This window comes from Drosophila albomicans, chromosome 2L, assembly GCF_009650485.2.
Source record: "Drosophila albomicans strain 15112-1751.03 chromosome 2L, ASM965048v2, whole genome shotgun sequence".
NCBI lineage: Eukaryota > Metazoa > Arthropoda > Insecta > Diptera > Drosophilidae > Drosophila > Drosophila albomicans.
Window position 1 is genome coordinate 12,902,583 of NC_047628.2, and position 17,761 is coordinate 12,920,343.

The 17,761-nt window shown below is 40.7% G+C and overlaps 3 protein-coding genes across 3 annotated transcripts; 1 reads left to right on the top strand and 2 right to left on the bottom strand.

Annotated features, from left to right (window-relative positions):
- Positions 1 to 4,624: 4,624 nt before the first annotated feature.
- On the bottom strand, positions 4,625 to 6,048 carry LOC117564134 (sperm-specific protein Don juan). Its single transcript, XM_034242794.2, has one exon. The coding sequence runs from the start codon at positions 5,936 to 5,938 to the stop codon at positions 5,021 to 5,023; it is 918 nt and encodes a 305-aa protein (XP_034098685.1). The 5' UTR covers positions 5,939 to 6,048; the 3' UTR covers positions 4,625 to 5,020.
- A 2,192-nt stretch (positions 6,049 to 8,240) lies between these two features.
- On the bottom strand, positions 8,241 to 10,984 carry LOC117565304 (uncharacterized). Its single transcript, XM_034244342.2, has 2 exons — positions 10,835 to 10,984; positions 8,241 to 10,077 (listed from the first exon to the last, which is right to left on the bottom strand). Exons 1-2 carry the CDS (start codon positions 10,841 to 10,843, stop codon positions 8,635 to 8,637), a joined length of 1,452 nt encoding a protein of 483 aa, XP_034100233.2. The 5' UTR covers positions 10,844 to 10,984; the 3' UTR covers positions 8,241 to 8,634.
- A 1,199-nt stretch (positions 10,985 to 12,183) lies between these two features.
- On the top strand, positions 12,184 to 15,238 carry LOC117565303 (nuclear pore complex protein Nup93-1-like). Its single transcript, XM_034244340.2, has 3 exons — positions 12,184 to 13,405; positions 13,465 to 14,075; positions 14,417 to 15,238. Exons 1-3 carry the CDS (start codon positions 12,284 to 12,286, stop codon positions 15,072 to 15,074), a joined length of 2,391 nt encoding a protein of 796 aa, XP_034100231.1. The 5' UTR covers positions 12,184 to 12,283; the 3' UTR covers positions 15,075 to 15,238.
- Positions 15,239 to 17,761: the final 2,523 nt, after the last annotated feature.

Below are 17,761 nucleotides of genomic sequence, written 5' to 3' on the forward strand. Positions count from 1 at the left end.
AAAAACTGTGAAATGTTTTCTAATTTTTGTGCGTGATTTGAAATGAAATCTGAGCAGCTTTTTTGTTGGTGTGTTGTTGTCAGTTGGCAACCGCTTTAAATTGCAATAAATTGGTTGGGCAGCAAACAGCAAATATCGTGATAGCCTGGCCTGGAGACCAGCAATTGTGGGAAATTAATTATTGTTGTGCCTTTGCGCCTGCTGGTGTTGTTGTTTTGTTGTGGTCAGTGGTGTTGCGCTTGGCGCTCATTAGCACCTTAAGCCAACAATCTAATTCATAAATACCGATTGTAAAAACAACAAACTTTCAAAATAAAAACCTTTAAGAACCTTAGAGCATTTCGTTCTGTTTTTTTTTGGACTCGAGGCTGAGAATCATCTGAGCGCCGGACGTGGCAGGCAGCCTTGAAAAATCACCTTTCACACTGGCCACAGTTGGACAGAGGCATTGCTACAATTAACAGTTCAATGAACTTGAAGCTAAGCGCGCCAGAAAGCGGATGGAACAGTGGCAACAACAATCGCTTGGAGTGAGAACACAGAATACAACACAACACAAAAAAAGTACGAGAGCTAGGCCCGAACCATGGATAATAGCCCAATGGAGCTGTTGGGCATGCTACAAAAACACAAAAAAAGAAGAAGGGTAAAAAAAAAAACAATAACAACAACAACAATCAACAGAGAGCGGGAGCTAAAAAAAAGATAATTAACTTTTTTTTTCTTTTGTACTAAGTATGCCAACTGCACAGAGAGACGTACTTCGTCAACAAGTTGAAACTTGGAAACTCGGAATTACAGCACGCTAGAAATGCCGGCATGTGAGCCAAGTTTGTGTTGTTGTGTGAGAGAGTTTCACTCTGCGTGTCCAGGGTTTCCCTATTAGCCTGTTTCCCTCTACTGGGTGCTGCCCTGACTCTCTCGTCTCTCTTTTGCGACTGTCAACTGAACGCTTCAATGATTTTATGCATAAATTTCGTTTGCAAATTTCAGCGCAGACACCTTGCTTCTATAAAAGCTAAAAATTCCTGCACGAGCTGATGATGATGATGACAACTCCAGCAACTCCAACTTCAACTCCAACTCCAACTCCAAGAAGACGTTCCACGTTCCAGTTGGCTAACCTCGGAAGTGCAGGCAACGAATGCTTCCTGTGTCTCGCCATCAGCAGCAACAGCAGATTGCATTAATTTATGAGAGACACCTTCTCGTCCACAACATATCAATTGTCTTTTACTGCCTTCAGCCAAATTGCAAGCAGAATGTATTCTCGGGAAGTTATTAGGGTTTCCTAAGAGACAGCTAATAGCCTTATTCATTAGTGCGAAGCTTAGATAATAACTAAGCAGAGGAAACCATGCTTATTAAATAAATTGTTGGAATTCAACAACATCAAGTTGGTTTTAGAAATCTTGGGATTCTTGGGACTCTTAAGGCGGCTTAACAGCTCATTATCTGGTGGAAAATTTTTGTTGAGAAACATCAATTGTATAAGCCATTATAGAGGAATATATTAAAGTTGAATTGTTACTTTAAGAGTACTCAGTTGAACTTTGTAAGTTTAAGTTGTAAATCGCTGTGTATACTCAAAGAGATGTCACAAATGAATACATTCCTTACTATATTCAATGATAAATTGTAAATATTTCTTCTGCCAAGAAAAAAATCTCAAGCATATTGGAATCCTATTAAAAATAAATATATAAGAATTGAAAAATGTTTTTTTAAATTAGTAAAATTGAAACTTCTAAAAAATAGACTTCTGCAGTTTTAAAAATAAAAAGCAAGAATATCTGTGAATATATGCAATATGAAGCTTTATCCAAACCTTTCTATCTGTGGGCTATTGGGGAACTTGTAAATGGAATTCTGGACATTAAATTGTTTTTTAAATTGTAACAGAAAATAAAACAAATTCAAAACAAAGTCTTAAACATATTGTAAACTGTGTAAATATCTAAATTCGAAAATGAAGAGCATAAATTAAAAAATGACAAGTTACTTAGAAAGATTTAGTTGTAGTTTGAGTCAAAGCCTTTGAAATCGTAACTCAGAAGTATTACAAATACAAATAAAAATATTCTGTTATTTTAATAATTACATTTTTACGATTAAAATGAATCATTAAATAATTAATAATCAATAAAACTACAATTCGAATAAATAAAGCAGATAACTAGCTACCAAATTGGCTCATGAAATGGTTTCAAATGTCCAAGTTATTTGCCACAGCTATTTTGCGCCATGAAAATCCCACCAAATTGAATGGAAGGCAAACAAATTTTGCATAATTCAATGCACACGCGTTTGAATTCAACGATTTTCCAATTTTCCCGGGCCAATGTGGCGACACAAATGGTCAGAGAGTCAGAGAGGAGAGGGCGACAAACACAGACAGCAACCGAGACAGACCGAGTGCAACATGCTGGGGCAACTTGTTGCCGGTACGATTTAAGCCATTAAATGACGACAGTCCAAATTGCTAGGCAAATGCATTTTGCCTGCTGTTACTTGTTGTTGTTGTTGTTGTTAGTGTCACAGGGCGCGCTTTGGAAAATTTGGAAAATTGCCTTTAATCAGAGCGAAAATGAGTTGGCTAATTTGTATGGCCAATGGGGGCCAAACGAAGTTTAAAAACTTTGTACTAGCTCCAATTCCAATTTCAAGTCTCCCCCCGAAAAATAATCTGTGCTCAATTTTCTGTGGGAATTGTGGCAATTGAACTGAGCCAAGTTAAGTTGAGTTGAGTTGAGAGAGCTCTTGGCCATTTGAAAATTGCGCTCTAGTTGCATATCACTGACTGACTTGTCTTGTGTTGTGAGTTGTGTCTTGTCGTGGATTGTTTTAAGTGTGTGTGGGTGGCGGCACTTCTGCTTCGATTTTCGACGAAAAAAAAGGGGACGCACAGCTGTGCGTTTGTGTTGGGAGTTTTTCATTTGTGGAATGCGGCGCCATTTGCCATGAGAATTGCGGCAGTTCACACAGTTGGCGAGCGGATTGCACTCTGATTGACTTCCTAGCTGCATTTTATACTAAATTATGCAAATTACCGCGGGACAACAAAATGAAAGAGATGGCCACAGATAAACAGACAGAGAAAGAGAAAGAGATAGAGAGAGAGAGAGAGAGCGAGATACAGCAGCCTAGCACGCTTCGTTTTTGATCTATGAGCTGCGATTACGAGGCGGCAAACAAAAAATAAAAAAAGGCAGTCAGCAAAGAAAAGAAATAATACTTAAGCGCATCTAAAAGCTGCACAAATAAAGCGCAGCTAAACTGTTGCTGATGCTGATGCCAAGTGCAAAGCGGCAGCTGCTGCTGCTGCTGCTGACGATGCTGCTGGGAAACCTGCCGCCAGCAGTTCAGCTTTGCAAATGATGATGAGGCACAACCGTAGCACACAGCCTAAGCAACAATGCACAATGCAACACGGCACATTGTACAGATAAAGAGAGAGAGAGAGAGAGAGAGAGAGAGAGAGAGAGAGAGAGAGAGAGAGAGAAAAAGAGAGACTGCATGCATGACAAGCGACAAGTTGTCGTTAGGCCCAAAATTAGAGGCATTTACATGACCGCCAGACAGTCCCTAAGCTCGACAGAAAGAGACAGCGAGTTAGATAGAGAGAGCGAGAGAGATTATACTGTGTGCTGTGTGTAAACATTTGAATGCATCAATGCAGCTGGTCAAGATCTGCACTGGCCGCAGTCTGGACCTCTGCGACTGCATCTGCTAACTTTGCACTGTGCAAATATTTTAGCAGCAATTTTCAGCTTAAATGCCTCTAAAAAGAGCTTCACAGTCTTGGATACATCTTCGAGAGCATGCAGCTCGGTTTTGTGGACTCAAGTCAACCTTTTGCTGCATATCGCATTCTAAAGAGTTGGTATAAATAAGGCATAAATGCATGCATACAAATACTTTATATTCAACTGAGCTGAGGTATGCAGAAAATTCAATAGGATTACAATATGGTAAATCATTCAACTTGTTAAATTAGGAAATTCAATTCATTTATAATAATGCTATTTGTGTTTATTGCATGCCAGAACTAAATTACCTTATTTTAGCTTTCGACTTAACGACTGCAGCCTTCAATTATTATGATCGAATTGTTCGTACAGACTTTAACATAAAAACAATAACTCTCCAATCTTTGTCAACTTTAGAAACTTATTATTTTAAATTTTAATAAACAATATTTGTGAAACAAATCTGAAGAATAAGTTCTAGCTCATTGATTGCCTATTAATTCTGAATGCTGTAAGATGTTGAACTGTTTTTCAAGCAGTTAGTAAAAAAATAAATTACAAATTTCCGGTTAACTACGCTAGCTGCCCTTTCTTTCTCTCTTTTTATTATCTCTGTTCCCTCTCTCGCAGACTGCCATTGGGGATTGGGGGTTTTCCAGGTATAATCGACTAATTAGCAAGCAAAAAACACGTGATGACTCTCGCTATCGGTTCACAGAGATCAATCGAGCAGCAACAGTATTCAGCACTCAACAATGACTGCATGCAAAATCAATGACGCTACCATATAGCAAATATATTCCTATGCGAATATCTAAATTTATCCATTCATCTACCCCAGGCCTCAAAACACCGCTTATTCACATATTACGTTCGTTTTGTTTCGTTTTATTTTTGTTTTGTTTTGTTTTGTGTGCTTTGAGGTATTGGTTGGTTTAGTTTGTCCCTGAAATTGTGCAGCAACCCCGTTGTGAGTTTCCGTTATGGCGCTGTAAGGCGTATCAATTGATTGTATGCGAAATTCTACTATGAATTTATTAACAATTCAAATTGCAACTTGAAAAGAAACGCACAGCAAAATAACAATCAAAGGCCAAGCAATAAACAAAAGAGATTGGACCAGCACAGTTTCACAGCAACTGTGGTTGGTTGTTGGCTTCGCTTAGCCATCGCTGCTAGAGCTCTTACAGTTGGCGAGTCACTGTGCGGTTTGTGCCTTTGCTAAGTTGGTTTTGTTACATGCTTGCCTTTTCTTTGCTTCACTTTTCTGTTTACTTATTTTTATCCGTCTTTTTGCATTTATCTGACTTTTTCTCATCCTTCTTATCAGATTTCTCATTTTTACATTGATCGTCTTTTGCTTGGGACTTTGCAATTTTCTTTTCCACGTCTTTTACTTTTTCTTTTAACTCTTCAGCTTTTGTATTCAGTTTACTCAAGTTTTTGCATTCCTTTTCCAGCTCAGCCAGCGTTTCCTTTATCACCTTCTCTTTGCATTCCCCAGCCGCTGCGCTTTTCTCCATTTTTTTCACACATTCTTCCATAATTTCTTTAGCCCCCTTCTCGATTGTCTTTTCATTTTTCGATTTACTCTTGCTGTCTTGAAGTTTTTTCTTTTCGATTTCTTCACACTTCTGCACTTCACGAATTTCTTCCTGTTTCTTCTCCGTAGCCACACACCAGGTCTTTAGCTTATTTTTTTCCCTATCTTTTTCCGCATCCTTCGCTTGAGCTTGCAGCGTCTCATTACACTCTGCCTCCTGCGCCATCATCGCTTCGATGCTGTCATCAGGACATTCATCTTCGTCATCCTCCCCCATATTGGCCTGAACTCCTCCACTTACTCGTCGTTCATCACGCAGTTCCATTGATTGATTCTGCAACTCCACGTAGCTGAAGCGATGATATCCAAAATATTGCGGATTCTTGTACTCCTTCGACATTCCAGCTCCAGGACCAAGCACTTCGTCGGGTGATTGAAATTGCCGAAATGCTTCGGGTCTCACAAAGTCAGCTAGCTCGATGTCTTCATGGTCGACACTCTGCGGTTGGTAACCTTCATCTGGTGGATCCTTGGGTGGACGCGGTGTATTAAACGCCTTGCTGCTCAGCCGCTTCAAGTAGAGATACTGTGGGCATTTTGCTCTGACTTTTGGTAGCCGAACAGATCGCAAAAGTAGCTTGAACATCTTAACAATGCGATAATAAAACTTGTCAGTTGCGTTTCAAGTTACATTACATGTATTACTTGCTGAAGAAGTTTATGTCAAAGTGTACTGAGATTGAAAAAAAATTTAAAATAAAAACGAAATGAATTTTCTTAGTTAACTTTCATTTCTATGTGAAAACGAGTAACATATAATACGTGTAGTCTGTTGCTATAATATTTAACTTTTGTGGGGGAGGGAAATATCCCGATTTGTGAGTCTGAGATTCTCTGAGATTTTACCCATACTACTACAAACATTCATCACTGTTCGTTTACTTTGTGAGAGGCTGAGAAATGGGAAGCATTTCCTTTTGGTATCTTCCTCTTTAGCTGTAGTTCCGCACACATGCCTCACACATTCATCATGGTTCCGTGTATCGAAGCAGAGATGTTTGGCAACTGGCAACTGGCATTTCCGTTTCCGTTTTGTTTTCCTAGCTCTGTTCGCAATGTGCGGGCGTGCGCCACCTGAACGCAGGTTTTTTTTTTTTTTTTTGCCAAGTTTTAACACAACAGCTGCCGCAGACAACGCAACAAGGTCAATAGACTTTCGGCCAGAACGCAGAGGAAGTGGCAAAGTCAAGTGAGGTCTTAGCAGTTTGCTTTGCTTTCGCTGCAATCTGATCCCCGTCTTTTTCTCTCTGTGACAATGACACTTGCAGCACTCGCAAAGCAGTGCTGTAGTTTTCCATGCGCTTGTCAGTCAATTGTTAACTGCCAGCGCCCAAGGCGAGTTGCAGCTGCACTTTTGATGAACTTTTAAGTGATTTCTTTCAGCCAGAGTTTACGAGTTTTTCTCCTGGACAACCCAGCCGGCATCTTCAAGCAGCCATCTGGCATCTGCCATCTACCAACTGACATTGGCCAGCTCAAACTGCTGTCATGCCCTTTTATCTGCCGGCGCCAAAGTCAAAAAAAGCTGTCGAGCTTTAAGCGACTTTTCAAATAGTTGAGCGGAATTTTATTTTTTATTATTAAATATATTATGTATGTAGTTTCATCGCTTATGTGGCTTACCAGCTTTAACTTCGTGGCTGTAACCTTAAACTTTGTAGTAGCGGATAAATAAAGAGGGTGGCTCACAAAGTTGCAGATAGTTAAGCAAACTATCAGATTAAAGGGAAGCCACAGATAATCACTAAACAACTAAATAATACTCTCATTTTTGTTTTACATTGCACAACTTAATTCTTTGTACTAAGCTTAGCCATAAATGTTTTTATTTCCCTAAAAAATTTCAATTAAATATAAAAGGAACTTTGAGAATTTAAGATCTTTAGACTATTTTATAAAAAGTTTTGAAAATAATACGAATATCAATAAATATGTTACAATTGTGTAACATAATTCTCTGAATTTAGGTAAGCCATTAGTTGTTTTTTTTCCTTAAAAATTTTTTTAATAAAATATGAAAGGAAATATGAGTATGACTATTTAATAATTCTTTAAAATCTTTTGAAAATAAGGCGAAAAATACTAAATAAATATGTAAAGCGAAATTAATTAACTTTTAGTTTAATAAACTTCTTTGTTGTCATAGTCTTGTCTGTGGGTCAAACTGTACTTAAAAGCTTCCAAGTAACATAAACATTTTTCCAAAAATAAATTTGAAATAAAAAACCCTTTTCGGGTTTCGGTGAAAAAGTTTTCAGTGCAAAACTTGAAGACTTGCTAACTCATTTCTTTCTGTAATGTATCTGTAAAATTAGTAACTTTTGGCATACAAATATAAAGTTATTGGGCAACCCTCTTGCGCCCCACCTGCATGGAATTTTCATTGTTTTTATAGCGTTTTAGCGTTTTGCCGTTAACAACATCATTTCGCACACAGCTCCTCCAGCTTCTCAGATTGCTCGCAGCAGGAGAAGCAGAAGCAGCATCAGCAGCGACCTCGGAGTTGACCAAGTGCAAGTTTATTTTTAAGTGTGCAACGTAAACTTTATGGTTCGGCGAGAAGGATCAACTTTGTCCTAGCTGTATCCTGCCTTCCACTCTCTGTTTTGGCTCAACGCTGTCTGCCTGTTTATTATTAAAAAATTTGTTGCCATTTGCTGCTGTTGCTGCCCTAAAGAAAGTTCCTTCAAGGTTTATGGTCAGCTTGTGCGCACACGTGTCCAGCATTGAAGGAGGCAATCGAGAGAGAGAGAGGGGGAGGAAGCATGTGCAGTATTGGCCATGGCCAAGTGTCAAAGTCCATGAAAGGAGATTAGGGTCAACTGGCGCATAAACCACCTGTTGTTCGCCCAACCAACAATTTAATAGAGCTCTCAATTCTTTTCTACATTTTCCACACGTTCTACGTTGGCTTCACTTTATTTTATATGTTCCTCTTTTTTTTTTAGTTTTAATAATGCAATTGGCTAACTAAGATAAAAAAGTTACACAAAAAAACAATTAAACTTAGCTAAAATTGAGGAGAGAATTGGAATCGCAGCTTGGCGGGTTAGTTTGTTGAAAGCAGAGCAAATAGTAAAAGAGTCCCGTATCCCAGTTTAAATCTAACATCAACACTTGAGAACACTTACACTGAGTGTGTGTGTTTAAGTGTCTGCGTATGTGTGAGTGTGCATGAGTGTGTCTGTGTGTGAGTGTGTGTGTCTTAAATGCTACACATAATCGTGATTCCATTTTGCCGTATTGAGTTCAGTTTGAAGTTGTTGCTTTGTTGTTGGTCTTTTACCACTGAGCGCGACGATTGCCATTGCGCTCAGAGCTGGAGCTGGAGATGGACTTAGAGCGCAGTTCCTCGCTATCGCGACGCTGCTCTTCGCTGCGACGGCTCTCGTTATCCTCCAGCCTGTCCAGCTGCCACAGCTCATTGTCCAACAGCCGACGTCCCTGGCTCCAGCTGATGGCGGCGCCAGCGCGAGCTGCGTTGCCATTGAGACGCGTCGAGATCAAGCCATTCAGATTGCCCGATTCCAGGAGCAGAGGAGCACTGATGAGCTGCGCCTGCACCGAAGCACTGGAGGGTTGAGCAAGAATCAAGCTGGGCTGAGCAGTGCGTTCGATGGAGAGACGAGCGCTGGGCAGTTGACGCCAGGCATCCAAATCGCGTTCGCGGGTCAAGAGTGAGGTAGTTGTGCTGGCAGCGGGCAGGCGAGAGATCAAGGTGGGTGGATGCGAGACAACGCTGGCCTGCACGCTCTGGCCAATCAGCTGGGCGGCATTGGGCAGCAGCAGCGTTTGCTGCTCGTTCAGACGCTCCAACAGACGCTGTCCTTGGCTCTGGCTCTGACGTTGACGCTGCTCTTGTTCCCTCTGCTGCTGCTGCTGTTGTTGACGACGCTGTTCCTGATCACGTTCACGCTGTTCACGTTCGCGCTGCTCACGCTCGCGTTGCTCCTGCAGACGCTGGAGTTCGCGCAGCTGCTGCTCCTGCTGTTGACGCTGTTGCTCCTGCTGTTGACGCAGCTGTGCGGTTTGCTGCACCTGCTGCTGGAACTGCTCCATCAGTTGCTGGGCCTGCAGGCGTGCCTGGTTCTCGGACTCGCGACGAGCTTGGGCCTCCAGCTGCAGTTGCGATTGTTGCTGGGCATCGGCAATGGCTTGAGCTTCGGCCATGGCTTGGGCAGTCAAACGGGATTGCAGTTCCTCGATGCTGTTGTAGCGCGATGATGAAGAAGTAGCTGACGAGGAAGAAGACGCAGACGAAGACGAGGAGGAGGCGGAGGCGGAGGCAGAGGAGGAGGCAAGACGTTCATCGAGACGCTGCTTGGAGACAATGGCATTGAAGCCGCTGGCATCATCAGCCGTGTAGTCGACAATGCGGCGCGTGCCATCGGGTTCAATGAGCGAATATTGTCCCTTGACCAAATCGCCATCACGTTTCTCCTCCTGTCGCTTATCGTCACCGGTCAGCGAGTCACGCACATCGTAGGCAAATGTGTACTGTGGCCGGCTATCGTAATCCTCGCTCGAGTTGGGCAAGATGGTTGTGGCCTCATCCAAGTTGGCATCATCGTTGTTCAGCTCGGCGCGCAATTGCTGCTCGTTGTTGCCATTGTTGCTACGTTGAAGTTGCGAGGACTTGGCCAGCTGGCTCAGTTCGAGGGGTCGCAGGAAGGAGGCGTTGGCCACATTGCAGGTCAGCAGGCTCAGGCACAGCAACAGGCAAGTCTGGGTACATAAAATAGAAGATGCTTTTAAAAAACTAAGGCCTGCAAAACTTGAGCAGCAGCATAAATCAAATTGAACCAATTGGCTGTTGGCATCATAAATTTGCCGTTCACTTTTATATTTTTTTTAGCTCAGCCTAAATGAATGAGACTCCTGCTAGCTGCGAGCGGGAGAAAGTCTCGAATGAAAGCTTCTTCTCTCTCACCTAATGCCTATTGACAGCATGTGGCTGGAAACTTTGTCTGTCCTCTCGGCTTTGCAAGGATTTGTGATAGAGTTTATCAACTTTGTCAAACAGTTTGAATAAAAAATTGTGAAGCTTAGAATAAGCAAGTATGAAAGTTCCGCTAAGGAATTATACATTAGTTAAAAGATGTTTTAGGCGAAAGTACTGATTAAAGAATAAAGTATTTGAGTAGTTTCCTCAAGTGATATTTTTAGTTTTACTAGAGGAATACATTTGAATAGTTTTTTTAAGAATTCAAATTATGAATGTGTTTTTTGAAAAGCTAAATATGAACATTTAGAATTTCTTGAATGAAAGTGTATTTGCATTTCATTGCGACTGTCTTAGAGTTGAGCTCTATACAAATTGTCGTAATATGTTTACGAGTTTTATCGTTTTGTATTTTTGATCATCCTGATTTATGGGCTGTCTCTCTGCCTCTGGTTCGATGCGTTTTACATGACACCGCAGGCAATCGGCCGGGTGAAAATTTATGGCCAGAATTGAATGCCTGACTGCCGTAGAACTTACCCGCTTCATGGCTGTTGACGTTAAGTATTCGACTAGTTGGCTGCTTGTTTTGTAATTTGTTTAGCTGCTGCTGATGCTGCTGCTGATGCTTGGGATGTTTGGTTAGTTGGCTAGTTGGCAACTTGGCTTTGCTCGCTCTTTGCTTGTTGTGGCACGTTGTGCTACTGATGTCAATCCAAACAAGCATTGGCCATTTTATACTCATACTACTCGTAAGTAGTCGTCTAAGCTCAAAAATAAAGGGCCATCGCCCAGAACCAGACCACACTTGATATGCGTTTGAGGCTTTCAAATTTGTTTAGTTAAAGTTACAAATGACCTTCGGGTGATACGCCTGCCTGGTCAGCCACTGGTCTAAGCTGCAGCACAGCATTCACTTCGAGCAGGTGCCGCACAGAAGAAGAACGTGGTGGTCGACTAAAATGTCACAGCAAACATTGCGTACGGAAATTGGAAATAGGACAGACGAGTGCACACACTAAAACCCAAGGGGGATCTGAGCAGAAACAAATTGCAAATTTTGTAATTTCAAGGCATGGCAGCTCCAATTGCAAATGGGAGCAGCAGACGCAAAAGACAACAAACAGTTCATGCTTATGTTGATGCCTCAACAAACTGAAATCGGATAGGCCTCTAGTGTGTGTTCAAGTCTAAAGCTGGTGACAATTTTCCGACTCTTGCTGCTGGTTTTTGCATCTTAATAATGCAATTGCGGCCAGCATGTGGAAAACTATATCAAAATAATGAACTCGGCACAAAATAGTATATGTTTTTACTGTGTTCAGTGATTTCAACCACAAGCCAAACACAAAATATAAGAGGAAACAAAGTATTTGAATCACATGCTAATTGCCAGTTGGGCAAAGATTACTGCAGTTCTTTATGAATATGAGAACAAGCTTATTAAAAATAAAAAGTATGCAGAAAACTTAAGAAATATTCTTATGGTGAGCACAAGGTTTTGAAAAATTATATTCTAATTTATCTTTCATGAAATTTATAACTGTAAAAATATAAAAGAAAAAAATAATAATAAATTACATTCGAGTGCGCTCGACTGTCAGATACCAGCTATCCATTTTTAATGAAAGCAAAAATATACCAAATTACCACAATTATACCACAAACATACTAAAATTATACCAAAGACTATATTTGGTATATTTATATAGTATTATTTACAAAATACCATAAAGCAACTAAGATCCATATTTACACAAAATCAAAAATTCCCTCAAGTTTTTGTTTTTCTCTCAGTTGGTCTACAAAAAAGCTTAGTTTGACGAAAGTCATCGCCTACTCTAACCATATATTGAAAATCATATAAAAAAGTAAGCATAGAATTTAGTCTGACATAAAAAAACAGACATTTGTCAACAGCAAAGGCAGCAAAATAATAAATTATTAAAAAATAATAAAGAAAACCATAATTAGCAAATAAAATCTAGTATGAATCCTAGTTTGAGTGAATTGCTAGAGAGGGCTAAGTGTCTGGTGAATCAGACCACAATGGGAACAACAGCTCAGTTGCCTGTGGAGCTCACGCTCCCCGAAGTGCTGCAGAAGGCGGATGAGATGCATACACGTCTGACTGGGCAGTCGATGGATAGTCAGCGAACAATTCAAATGTTCAGCCAGAGTGGCATCGATATGTCGAAGATGGCGCGAAAAGTGCAGAATTTGCAGTGTATGATTTTTGAACCAGATGAAATGCCCGATACAGATGTGCCCGGCTTACTCCAGCGTATGCAGCAGAAATCAATTATTGATATTATTGAGGAGACTAATGCAAACGTATTCAAGACGATCGAGAAACGACGCTGGCAATGGCAATTTCAAGAGTGGGAGGATGAGAAGCAGCGTTTGTTCAATGAGTTTGACCAAAGCGATACAAAGACAGCAACTGTGGTCATGTCGAATGCTGTCATTTCTTCGCTTAATCGCATCAAGCAGCTGTATGCCGAGGAAATCATAAGCTACAACAACAACCAGCAGCGACGTGTAAGTCTGCTCAGCACATTCACTCAGCTCGCTCAGCAGCAACTCCACGATGAGCAGGTCACAAAGATGTGGCAAGTGCTGGAGCATATGGCGAAGGAGTCGTCAAGCTGTATCAAGGCTCGCCAGCAGTCGCCGCAGTTTGCACAGCAGGCGCTTCTTTATGTGGAACAGGGCTATAGACAATATATCCGTAGCAGTTTAAGGCGTTCGCGAATCGGTTTCAAATGCGGCGGCATTCCCAGTCTCTATCATAAGGTTAAGAACTTTGTATGTATCAAATTGCAGGAGTGGCAATCGTTAATCGATTTCGTTGACGTTGTGCGGCGTCGCCCGCTATGGCCGCATGTCTTCTATAGCTTACGCTGTGGTCATCTGCCATCGGCTGTGCAGTTTCTCAAGGATTGGGAAGATCCGCAGCCCGAACTACGCGAGCTGCTGGAGTTGATGCATCAATTTAAGACTGATCCAAAGCTAATCGAGTTGAATTCGCACTACGAGCGCTTGAAGATGCGTCTCGTTAACGAGTACAAGGAAAGATTAAGCCAGTGCAGCGATCCCTTCTTAAAGGCAGTACGTAGCAGTTCCTCTAAATCCGTATTTATTATATATGTGTCTATTTATTTTCCAAGGTATTTGCCATTGTCTTGGACTGCGATCCCGTTAATCTTCATGGTCAAGTGCTTCAGAGCCTGGAGGATTTGGTCTGGGCACAGTTAATGCTGCGACGCGATTTGCAGACGCCACTTACCATCTCTGATGTAGAGGGAATGATGCACTACGCCTATGGCAGCAATTATTTGAATATTGCTGGAACGATACCCATTTTCTTTCAGTTGCTCGTACTCACTGGATACTTTGAGGCGGCCCTTGAGTATCTCTCTCGCACTGAGGCCAATGAAGTTCATGCTGTGCACATGGCCATTGCGCTCAATGAACTCTCCTTGCTGGGTGTGGCCAGCAATGAGCTGGAGCCAATGCTGGGCAGCCACACTGATGATGCCTCAGTTCTGTGTCGCCTAAATGTAGTGCGTTTGATCATCAATTATGCGAAGCGCTTCGAGGAAACGGACGTCTACGAGGCCATGAATTACTATTTTCTTTTGCGGCATTATCAGTCGATAGATGGATCCAGTCTGATGCTCAACGTCATCGGCGAATTCATGATACGCAACTTCAGACCTCAAATGCTGGACTTGATGTTTGGCAAACCGGATCCAAACGAACCTACATTTTATGCAGGGTACGTACTGAAAATCTATTTAAAAATTACTTTCTAATATTAAACATTTTCTCGCAATTCGAAAGTTTTTCTGTCTTTAAAAAAGTTTCTATCTTGGATTCTTTTCAAACAAAAATGATATATTTTTTAATCTAGAGAATATATTCTCATTTTAATGTTAGATCTAAATAATGTCGACTTAAGAATAACAAATCTAGAATTTTCAAAAATGTTCTTGAGTTTACATCAAATTTTTTAGTTTAAGATAATCTAAATACAAGAAAAGCTAAGTTAGAATTTTCAAAATGGATTGATTTTTGATTTTCATTTTCATTTAAACAATTATAAATTCCTTTCAATAGCGGCATGCTCGACCGTCTGCCCAGCACGAATTTTGACAAGAATGCCTTGGCCTCCAAACTTGCCCATGATCTGACCAAGCGTTGTAAGTATGAGGCGGCCATCGAGATGCACCTCATCACCGGACAGCTGGACAAGGCAATGGATTTGATGTGCTGCCTTTTGGCTCAAAGGCTGCATATTAACTCGCCTAAAGAGAACTTACGTATGATTTTGACCAAGCTTACAAATCGCCTCTATTCGGGTGGGGCGCCTTGCAGTTTATTCTTGAGTTCGAATGAGATATTGGCGTTTAAGTTGCTCTCAAAGCTAATGAAGTTTTTTGATCGCTTTCATGCTGGGGATTATGATCAGGCTCTCGAAGTGCTTGACGACACCGAATTGATACCTAAAAGTTATTTGGAAGTAGACTTTTGTCTCAGCAAGGTTAAGATGCTAGGTGCAGATGCTGTCAAAGTGTTCCCCAATGTTTTGCTTTCGACAATGAAGATCTATTTTAGGCAATATAAAAAGCAAAAGTCACAGCAAAGTGGCGCAATGTTGCTGCTGCGAGAACGCGCCAAGGTATTGATAAACTTTGCAGCATATTTGCCACACCGCTTGCCACCCAACATCAATATGCGACTCGTAAAAATGGAGCTGCAAATGCAGGACAATTAGAGTGGAGAAGGAGGAGATATTTTACTGTTTTTAAAGCCAATTTGTAAGCCCAATTCAAGCTAAAACAAATGTTGTTACTTTTCTGTTTTGTGGTTGATATTTTGTTGATTATGAACATTAATAAAGCGCCGTAGAGAAATCTCCCTCAGCTTAAGACTTGACATTAGTAAGCTTCGCTCTATTACAGTTTGTAGCGAGTCTTTTACGTTGTCCAAAGTCAACATGATTTAGATGCGACACTGAATGCCTGAAAGCTTTATCAGCTGTAACAACTCGGAAAGAGAACGAGGATGAGAGGCTGCGCCAACAACAATGTCAACAGCTGTAGCAACATTGCGTAGGAAAATAGAAATGACAACAACATGCGCTAGTTAAAAAAAAAAAAAAATAGAAAAAATCTAAAGAGAACGAAAAAACAAAAACAAAGGAAAATAACAACCAAACTGGCCAACTGGCTGGAAAGTAAAAAATTTCATGCATGACTGAAATACAAGAAGAGGCAACACCAGCAAACGAGCAACTACCAGCGACCGGCAGCATTCACATGCACACTCACAGACACACATTCACATTCACGGCATATTCACGAACAGCAGTCGCTCATCGTAGCGTGTGCTGTGTTATTCTATCTGCTGCATAGTTTTAGGCGCCACACTAAAACGCAAAAAGAAAACAGCAACAACCTGGGCAAAGCGCCATTATCGGCCGAACGAACCATGTGTCGCCATTGTTGAACGTTTTTCTATTTTTTCCTCGTCTATTTCATTTTTCTTTTTAGCTGGCTGCCGCCGGCACCGTAATTGAGTTCTGAATGGAATGAAAAGTCCTCAAATGAATTTCGAAACACTGTCACAATTTTAGAAATCCGTGGCAGCAAACCATGCATGACGATGTCTCCGCCAATTTTGTGGTGCAATAATTGCAAAATAAATTCGCCAATTTGCCTTTTGGACAAATAGGGGCAATTAGGTTACATAGTGTACATTTACATTAATTTTCATTAAATAATCAATTTTATCCAATTACCTGGTTATTTTCTTTAATAATTTTTAGCTTTGAATAGCTGGGGCATAAAATAAATAATTCACATCCACATACTACTATATATCCTGGGAAGTTTCCGTCAGTTGGTGTGCAATTAAAGGCAGATTCATGAATAATGAATCGCAATTACAATTTTCACTTTACAATTTGCAATTGGCACACAAGCACATTTGCCCCATTTGCCAAGGTAAATAAAGTAAACAAATTGAAATACGACTGCTGGTGTTGCATAGCGACTATCAAATATACTTTATGTAGAGGCTATTTGCAATTAAAATAAATTAAACCATTTGCAATTAGGGTAAATGTGTAGTGAGTGACTTTATGTTTACTTCATAAATACGTCAGTCTGTGATTCTGTAAGAATATTTCTACTAAAGTGAGAAATGTATTTAAAAATCAAGTATCCGGCAAGCAGTGTAACCGAACACATGTATACACTGCTTGGCGTAATAATTAGCATCGCACTGCTTGTAGTGATAATTAGTATCGCACTGCTTACACTAGGCAATTATCAATTCGAATATCTTAGTTAATTTGTTTAACAAATGTTTGGCTCTTGCAGTAAACAAGTGATTGTATACAAAATGTAAAGTAATTCTAAGAGCAATTGACATTTTTATATTCTAGATTGAAATCATTTTCTCTGTGCTTCTTGCCGACTTTTACGTATTTTTCACATTTCTCCCCAAAGTCATAAAAAGAACTGAACAGCGTTGGGTTCATCTATCAAATTCTAGTTTATATTTCATTATGTGCTTAATGCGCCCGTTGATAATACACTCGGTCAGCCCCCGTTGGCAAATGTTGTTGCCTGACTACTTTTAATGCGCCACTTTGATTTGTATAAGTATCTGTTGTCCGCTGTTTACAAAAGTGAAATATGCCAAACAAACAAAGTATAATATGAAATGCAGCTGGGATAAAGAGATTTTGGTCTGGTCAAAACAGGGGTTCGATTCTATGAGCTTGCTTCCCTGGGGGTATTAACGTTTTACAATTTCGCAAACAATTTTGAAGCAAAGTGAAAGCAATTCAATCTGTGGCTTGCTGGTAACTAGTATTTTGCTGCTACTGTTTGTTTGTTGCTACTATTTTTGATGATGGTTCTGTGGTTGCCCAGCGGTTTGGGTGTTGTCACATCTTTTCGCTGCAGCACTGATTGAGTTGGGCTGCGTTGCGCTATTTGACAGTTATAACTCGCAGCAGTGAAGATAGTTGAGTTAGACAGTCAGCCAGTCATCCAGTCAGTCCGCTAGTCAGTTGACCCAAGTTGACTGTTTCAATTTATTTTTTCATATTTATGTGTTTGGCGCTTTGGCGCTTGGTGTTTGTGTTTGTGCTGTGTTTGTTTTGTTTTAGTTTTCTATTTGGCTATGAAATCCCCGTTCGCATCGCGTTCAAAATGCCAAAAGTTAAAATAAACACAGAAATATAGCGAGAGTGAGAACGATGGAGATAGGAAGAGACGCAGACAGTTAGGACATGGGACAGGAAGCACTTGCAAAAGTATGCCAACAATATTTTTGCCGTTTGTGTGCTTTGTGCTATTGAAAAAGGAAATGAATAGCAGGAGGCAGAAAAGTTAAATCACCTCGAGCACTGGGCGTGCCGTAGCCACTGTATGCTTTAGGGGGCGTATA